The sequence below is a fragment of the Vigna radiata genome, unplaced genomic scaffold (assembly GCF_000741045.1).
Source record: "Vigna radiata var. radiata cultivar VC1973A unplaced genomic scaffold, Vradiata_ver6 scaffold_131, whole genome shotgun sequence".
Lineage (NCBI taxonomy): Eukaryota > Viridiplantae > Streptophyta > Magnoliopsida > Fabales > Fabaceae > Vigna > Vigna radiata.
The window spans coordinates 1,045,323-1,054,306 of record NW_014543258.1 but is presented as its reverse complement, the minus strand read 5'-3'; the positions used below and the strand labels follow the sequence as shown (position 1 = coordinate 1,054,306).

Sequence of the window (8,984 nt, the reverse complement as noted above, 5' to 3'; positions counted from 1 at the left end):
CCCAAAATTTCCCTGCAACCAAAATACACTTAATCAGCTCAGAAAACCCAAATTAGCACAATTACAAATTTTCGACCAAATTAAGCAGAATTCGGAAAACGGGGAAATAACAAACAATTAAACACAATTCCCTGGTTTATTTAAGTGCAATAAACTAAATATAGTTCAAGAAATAACCACTCATCAAAGTACTTATGAGATTATATTATCAGTGATGTTATATGTGGGAATTCAATGTGATAATGTGCAATGTGGTATGGAAATAAAGTTATGAATATAATTATGTATGAGATATGATAATGATGTTGAAATAATGTGTGAGGTGTGGATTTCAAGTATCATGTGAGAAAGGAATTCCAAGGAGGAATATCCTAGGTTGGTTATGTTTTGTTATGTATTGAAGTAGGAGCTCCTTGATTGGGGAATGATCCTGGCACTCTCAATAACCCCATTTCATGTAGAGATGGGTGATTATGTCATGGAGAGTAGCATGAGGTTCTAGTCTATGGTCACTGGTTAAGGCCATAGATGTTTGACGGATTAACCTTGGCGTATGGCATTATTGGTGGTGGTTAAGGATGTGGTTATTATTATTTCTTAGCAAGGTTGCTCCACCACACACAGGTGCAGGTTCCCCATGAGTCTGACATCAATAATCTATTTGGGTAGTAAAGGGTTTCAAGTGGATGGGACTAATTTCTGTGTTGTTTGATTCATAATATGCATGTATATTGTCATTTTTTTAAATGGTATGTATAATCTTTTGATACTCTAGCTTACCCTTGTTTTTGTGTTGTCTGTCTTTGTGTATGTTTTCTCTTTTGTGATGATCACCTTAATTGTGTGAGCTTAGGGAGACATGCTTTACAGTTGTTCCAGAGAGAGATAAGGGTGAAACAGTTGGGAAGTCAGATGATTCTACAGGTGTAAACTTGTCTTTCATATGTTTGTTTTCTTATAGTAGTTCCACTATCATATATGTAATACTCATTTTAGTAGTAATATTACTATTAAAAATGGGATGTTACATTAATGGTATAAGACCAGTTCATCCTTAGGATGACCTGCAGGTTGTGGGTTTTTCGTGTCTTCCCTATGAAGAATTGAGTCTAAATGGTATGGGTTACCATGCTTTCCGAGTCTAGATGGTAGAGTGTGTATATCTAACTGAAAGTATTGAGAACATAAAACATCTTGATAAGAGAAATGAGAGTGCACACTCATGACTATATAAGAGATGTTTTCCTTTCTTATTTCTGAAGGCAGAAAAACTAGTAAGAATGGTGGTTCTGAGTCTTGTTTCTTTAGTGATTCTTGTTATGTTCTTGTCTTGGTGTTAGGGTTATGGGGTCTTTGCTGAGTTTGGTTAGTATGTCAATATTTGAGTTAGACTGATTACTTCTATCTATGTGGGTAGAGTATGGCACATATGTCTTCTTCTTCTTCTTCACCCACGAATATGAAGGTACCCAATATGGTAAGGGTGATGGAATCGTTTGTGGCAACAATGCAATAACAGAATGCTTCATTAGTTCAACAGAACAACGTGGTTTTACAACAGTTGGAGGCTGCTAGAATATCAACAGAAACATCGCAACGTTAGTATATGGTGGCTATGCATGAGTTAAGTGAAACCCGTGCAACAGTTGGATTGTCTCAAGTTCAAGAGTGGAGTTTGGAGAGTTTTCTACAACATCGTCCAGTCAAGTTTAATGGTAAGACGAGTCTTGATGAGGCAGATCAGTGGATGAGAGATATGGAAAGAATTTTTTATGCTAAGAGGTGCACAGTAGATAATAAATTGGCCTTTTCTGAGTACACGCTTTTTAGAGAAGCTAGTCATTGGTGGAACAATATTAAGATGTTTTTGGAAAGAAGCGGAGAGGCTATCACTTGAGAGATATTCAAGAAAAAGTTTTATGCAAAATATTTTCCAGATAACGTGAAATTTGATAAAGAGGTTGAGTTCTTAAGAGTTAGTTAAAGGAGGTATTTCGGTATCGAAGTTTGTTGAGAGATTTAAACATTTGATTTGGTTTCACACCTTGAGTATGGATGAAGAATGACAATGTAGGAAGTTTGAGAATGACTTAAGGGTAGATATTAAGTTGATGATCTCTACAGTTTGCATCAAGGAATTTGCTCTTATGGTAGAGAAAGCAAAAGTATTTGAGAAAATGAAGAGTGAAGTAGAGAAATAACAAGAACAGTTTCAATTAGTGGGAGGACCATATGGGTCCAGAGTAAGTCAAGAGGAAAGGAAAAACCCTTACTCTAAGCCTCATCTTCAGGGATCTAGTGGAAATTCTTTGCCTCAGAAAGTTCAACAGAGTAGTGTTCAGTGCTTCAACTGTGGTAGAACGCATATAAGGAGTGTTTGTCCACGATTGAGAGGTATAAAGAAGTGTTTCAACTGTGGTAAGAAGGGACATACGGTCAAGGATTGTCCTTTAGTCAGGAAAGCTAGTACCCAATCACCGCATGCAGTTCAGTCACAATATAGGAGGAGTGATAAACCTCGAGCTTCAGGTAGGAAAATATAGGATGGGTGATAGACCTCTTCAAGTAGGAGGTAGGTCATGTCAGTTGCAGAGTCATCTGAATCAGGTAATCTTTTCATTGTAATTTGGTGTTAATTACTTAATCGTCTTGGTGTTGTATGTTTCGGTATCAATATTCTCCTCTTTGCTAGAAGTTTGTGTATAAGAATAGAATGAAAGAACTTTAATAAGGTAAAGTGATATCTACTACCATCTCTAGTTGGGCAGGGTTTTGGTGTGGTGATTTGGATGTTCATATTTATAATTCTTTGATATTTGAATTGTAAATTGAGTGAGATTGATATGGCTGTTAAAATTTTCAACCATATTATTTTGAGAAATTGTTCGTCTATGAACCTTAATTTTGTAAACTCTTAATTTCATATTTCAAATAAACAATTTTAAAGTAACATCATTTAATGATTCATCTCATTTTAAATTTAACTTCACTAATTCAATTTAATAAATGAAACTTAATTATTCCAAATTTTCACTTTTAAAAACTCAATTAAAAATTTGAAAAAAGCCAATAAGGAAATAATTAAACCTAAAATATACCACTCATTATACCCAAAACACCTACTAACAATATTTTTTCTTAAATGCCTTGGACATCCTTAAAAGAAGTTTATAAATATAATTTTACCACTCATCATACTTCAAAGAATAATTTTTTAATGATTTAAACAATTTTCTTTCTTTAGAAATAAGATATTAGTAAGTTGATTCTTTGTTATCTTTAAGACATCCACTACATTTTCCATGACGAGCAAGAGTAAAACAAGTATATCTTTAAAATTAACAAGGATATTGTAGAAATTTTATATATTAATTAATATTGCAATTTGTTCCCAAATAAGTACAGGTTCTCTAACAAAATAGTTCCAGCTAATACGTTAAATGCGGGTAAAGCCTACCTAAAAGACCTATAGTACTAAAGGAACTCGTAATCTTACCCAATACGACCATAGAACAACCAATTTCATTTCCACTGAAGACCTACCTTAAGTCATAACCAAGTATACTGTAAAAGGCCAGTCAGACATATCAACAATTTGCAGTTCAGCCAGCAGGGCTAGGATTCAACCTCTTCTGTGAACTTAGTGGTTGGGACAGATTTTCAGGATCAGATTGTTAATGCTGTACAATATCTAAACTCTATCAGTTTTAAGAGTAACAGAAAAACATGAACCAAACGGTGGTTATAATCCTATCCTAGCCTCCATCCTTTGAAATGATGCCTACTTCATTGCCAGCATACCATATACAGTATTTGACACCTCCATCAGCTGCTGTTCCATTTTTTCTTTCCATTTGTATAAATCCATAAGCATTTCCTGTGAGAAAAAACATACATTTAAAAACATTGTGCTAAAGTAAATAGTTTTAAAACTATTGCAAGTGCTTGTACACACTGTCACCATCACCTGAAACATAATCAATGAGTTGTCAAGGTCTGACTTCGAATTAACAGTTGCAGAAGAATCGGGGGTCACATTGGGTTGATCTTCTAGTCTAACAGGTTCCAGTTCCAGCATATCGCTATTATTTTGAGGGAAAAAAATGAATACTAGAACAAAAGTACTAATTTCCCTCCTTGGTCTTCCACCTCAGAGGAGGGGAAAGAGAAGGGTACTAATAAAATTGACTTACCTCTTCTTGGTCAGTTCCTCATTTAGTGGCTGTGTTGGTATGGCTGTGTTGAGATCTTCAGGTATAACCTCTGGTGGGACATTAAGTAGTTCTGGATTCCCAATCCAAGTTGCAAATGCATCTTCCTGAATATTGTCTAGGTTAGTGCTCTCTATCCAATCTTTCCACCTTTCCGAAGGAGGACTAAAAGTGGTGCACTCCCTAGATGCTTGAAGATCATTCAATTTATTAGTTATTTCTGCAAGTTGTTGCTCAACTTTAATTTTCCAAATCATCAATTCACCATATTTCCCCTGTCAATATATCAACTAGTGTGAGCCAGCACATCTTCAGCATCATCATAAACAGCAAAAGCCTTACCTCATTAGATGAGATCGACTACATGATTATTACATTGGGCTTCGTTAAAAACTAAATTATCATGCATACTATTCACCATGAGATCTCATTACATAATTTCCTCTTAGGCTCTATCTACCACCCCTTTTCACAGGGCTAAAACACTTACGTGATCTAGAGAGATCACTCAAGTGAAGAAATCAATCAACTAAAAAAAACATTCTATGACATGAAACCTATTAAATCTTGAAAGGATGACACAGATATGGTAATATACTTCCTCGATACCTGCAAACCCTTCAAAGAATTAATGATTTCAGTAAGGCGATGGTCAGTCATAGCTTTCCACTTAACAAAATCCTTGTAGGTCTCCTGCCATGGCAACTCAACACTAAACATTACAGTACATTAAGAGACAGCAAACCATCGGATTAATAAAATATTTAACATTCACCTCCATCGTATTAATATCACTTTTTTCTTCCTTCATGGAAATGAGCTCATGCATATCTCTGCAATACAAGTAAAACCGTTAAAGTAAATAAAATAGCATCCATACAAGATTATTTAGATATTCAGCTTCCAAGCCCAATACTTCTTCATTTGTGCCAATTCTATTTTAAGCTGTTTCAATTCAACAGAAGAATCAATATTCTGAGAGGGTGCACCGCCTGCCCTATATGTAGATGGTGGTATCCAGTAAGGGTCCTGCACACCAGCCTCCTGGCGCACCTTGTCCAAGTCAGCACTCTCTAACCAATACTCCATGATACCATTGGTGTTGAACCATCTTCGGAATCGCTCAGTACCTCCAGGTGCCACTTTACCATCAATGTGCTTCAGTAAGTGGTCTAAAAGTCCAGTATCACCAATGTGTTTGCGAGCAGCTAATCTTAGTGCAGGTCGGGTTATCGGGTTTTCAAATGTCGCCCCTTCAGACTTTAATACTTCCCACATGTTTTGCTCAGCCAACTGATACCTACATTATATGGTATTACATTTATATAAGACAGAAATAAGGAAGATAACAAAAAAATGAATATCACATTTTCTTTACCTCTCAGCTGACCATCTATCTCTACTTTCATTCTTCTTCTTTTTAAGCTTGCTACTGCTTTGCTTCCCACATGATTCTCCTTTCACTTCTTTAAGTTGACTAAGGCTAAGGCGTTTCCTTTTCTTAATTTCTGGCACAAAGGCGGGTTCAACTTTGACGATTTTTTCTTCTTCATCATTTGATTCCTCTCCCTTAGAAGTATCAGAAGGAGTTCCATCCTCCTCGTGCTGACTAATGAACATGACTCGATGATGAGCACCCCAGGGTTCCATTCTTCAGCTGAGTCCGGAAGAATCCTCACAATTTCTGTAAACTCCAGAAGAAGCACATATAGATCTTGAGTGCAATCAGACGAAGTAGATACATAACAAATTTAAGGAAACAACCGAAATGCTTGGTGAGTACTTCTTTGGATGACAAATGTTAATTTAATTGAATACTCCACATTATATGGCATCATGATTATCAAGTTCAAAAAAATATGATTATAAACAAAATTCGTACAGCATTAACCTGCTGCTTCATATATTTCCAAGAGCAGTAAAGCCTCAGACAGCAATTCCTAAATGCCATGGTGATGGTTTCACCGAAAGCCTCTCTTCTTTCAGTGAAAGGCTTTCGTTCATCCAGGCTCCCCAAGAACACATGAAAAGGAACTTAGCTCGGTGGGAGTAACAAAGGGTTAATATGAATGTACTGCACCACAAAGTTATCCAATCTAAAATGACCTGGATAAATTATTAATTTTCAAGAAGTATTAAACCCGACCACAAAAATCGGAGCAATTTCACCTAAAGATTTTTCTAGCTAATGAACCATTAAATCCCCCAATGTGAATATTACCCAGTCATTCTTGAACTGCCAATACAAGTCATGTTTACAATCAAAGTTCATTATAACGAAGCAAGTAGGAAACTCAAACATACCCAATAGTTCATAACGTTAAAGAACACCACCACAAGTTCTATTTAAAAGGAAATCCCATTTTAGAACATTGGACACATACAAGTACCCCAAAAGGCTATTCCAACGGTTACATTATATACCATGAGCCAAAAGACAGTTAACAAACCCTAGATTCGAGATCTATTACTCTAATCGCCGTCACCCAGTAACCCTAGACCGACACGGGTCACCGAAACCCAAACTAAAAACTAAAAGTTTAACATCACCCAAAACATTGGCATAACAAGCAAATCTGAGAACGCAAAACCCACATAAACCCTCAAGAAATCGGTAAAAACCCGCCCGATTGGCGAAGAAAGCGATGGGATTAGGGCAACCGAAGACGAAAACCCCCAATTCGGGAGAAAGAGGAGGATAAACCTAAGAACAACAGGTGCAAAACGCGAATTGAGAAAAAGAAGGTAAAAGAAGGAAAGAAAGAGAACAAGAGACGAAAGCGTACCAATGGGTGCATAAACGAAGGGTTGAAAGCGCGAAAAAGAGAGAATGTGTGAACAAACGAAACGAAGAAAACCCAAACCAAACCCGTGCCTGCCGCTTCAAATAACGTTATTTTACTCCTTGTTCTGTAGTGTGTGTGCCTTTTTAACCTTTTTTACTCTCTTTATCTCTCTTATGTTTCCGAACTAAACCCTAACCGCCAAAACCCTGAAATCATTAATCACTAATTACTAAATTATTGTTTTTAATAAATATTTTGGGTTCCACTTGGGCTTGTTGGTCTTCAACAATGTCCCGCGTTTTTATTAAAAATCTTTCCACCTCTTCCACGCTTATTTTAGTCTGTTAACCATATTTCATTAACAACAAAATAATAATTTTCAATAAGTATTTTCATATATATATATATATATATATATATATATTGTAACTTACTCATTTAACAGTGAAATATATAATATTATATTTAAATATAATAAATGTTTTGATCTTTTTTTTTCATTCATTTTTAATACTCATATGTCCCAAACTATTTCAGAGACCACATAAAAAACAATGAGGTTGCTAAAGGAGGTTCCAAGAGACAAAAGAAACCATAGCTCAGCATACGAACATAGAGAATTATGTGGGTCCATCAATAAATGTTGAAAAGGATTATATTATTAATGAGGAATTTGCGAAAAGAAGAAAATAAAAGAGACACACTAATATAAATAATTGAAAAAACTTTAGCAACTTTTCCGTCTTTAAAATCTCTTTTAAAGGTAAAAAAGTAAATGAGATAAAACAAAAGGAGAAAAAAATAAAGGTAAGAAAATTCTCTTAAATTAAAAAAGAAGTCATAATTCATGGATCAACCCGTAGAATAAGAGGAAATATAATATTTATTTTAATTTTTTAAAATATATTAAAAACTTTTTTGATGCAGTTTATTTTAAAAAATGAGTTGCACAGTTCAAAGTGAAATTGAATTCGTTTGAGATGCAAATTTCTGAATCTTATATAGCTTTGTTGGCCACGTTATTGGAAATTCTGTAATAGTCAATAGAGATTTTAATTATTCAACTTCCAAAGCACACTTCCTATTTTCATTTTCCATTTTTTTCCACCGTGCTTTCTCTCTCATCCTCCACACTGGTTCACCTATCTGTTGCAGCCTCAACTACGCGCCAGCGTCTTTGAGGCTTCGTCAGCTCATTTACCAACTTCTGTGCCTTACCACGTCATCAATGCCTTATTTCACTTCTCCCGCATCAGAGCATTCTTCACTTTATCACGCCTCAACCACAACATCATTCTTCGCGTCTTCAGTTTCTCTTGAGAGTTCCTCACGGTAAGTCTACTGTCCTCATCCTTTGCATCACTGAAACACCTTTTGAATCTCAAATCTTCATTTTCTCGCCATAGCCGTTTAGATCTAACCCTATTTGGTCATTTTTACCAAACATCTTCTTCAGATTAGGGTTTCTTCCTTCTCACACCATTTTCCTCCATTTTTAGCCGATTGAAACCTTTTCCACCGATTAAACGCCACTTCTCACCGTTTAATCGAACCAAACTACGGTTTCCTTGAGTCTTATATCGATCTCGGTGAGTTCGCATTTGAACTTGTGTTCTCTCTTCGCGACTAGGGTTTTCTCTCTCGATCTAGAGTGTTCGTCTCAACTTCCGCTGCGTCGTCTCTTTGGAGGAAGCTTCGAGGAGGTCGCGATGCTCGTACACTCATATCCTTGGAGCCTTCGTCCATCAAGTGGTATTCAGAGCTCGGTTCTAGCACTCGTCAACAGCTAAGTATCTCGATCTTTGTTTTTTTGTTTTCACTGTTTCGTGTTTCTGTTTGGTGTTGTGATTTGAGTCGCGTCTTCTTCATTTCTATTTCAGTTTGATTCGGTTTTGTCTGAGTATCATCTTATTCTGAGTATCTAGTTGTGTTTCTTTAATTCCGTGTTAGTCAATTTTCCTTTGATGTATTGAGTGTTTTTCGGATT

General features: G+C 35.9%; 1 protein-coding gene across 6 annotated transcripts; it reads right to left on the bottom strand.

The window, feature by feature from the left end:
- Positions 1-3,350: 3,350 nt before the first annotated feature.
- Positions 3,351-7,149, bottom strand: LOC106753503 (protein DYAD). Of its 6 annotated transcripts, none has more exons than XM_022777537.1 (9): positions 6,998-7,139; positions 6,094-6,285; positions 5,590-5,895; positions 5,128-5,511; positions 4,987-5,044; positions 4,821-4,904; positions 4,194-4,486; positions 3,968-4,082; positions 3,351-3,877 (listed from the first exon to the last, which is right to left on the bottom strand). In XM_022777537.1, the coding sequence occupies exons 3-9, from the start codon at positions 5,859-5,861 to the stop codon at positions 3,782-3,784; spliced, it is 1,302 nt and encodes a 433-aa protein (XP_022633258.1). In that variant the 5' UTR covers positions 5,862-5,895; positions 6,094-6,285; positions 6,998-7,139; the 3' UTR covers positions 3,351-3,781. The 6 variants fall into 6 exon arrangements, with proteins under 6 accessions (XP_022633258.1, XP_022633256.1, XP_014490805.1 ...); XM_022777535.1 differs by having other exon boundaries at positions 6,103-6,285; positions 6,998-7,138; XM_014635319.2 differs by lacking the exon at positions 6,094-6,285 and having other exon boundaries at positions 6,998-7,149.
- Positions 7,150-8,984: the final 1,835 nt, after the last annotated feature.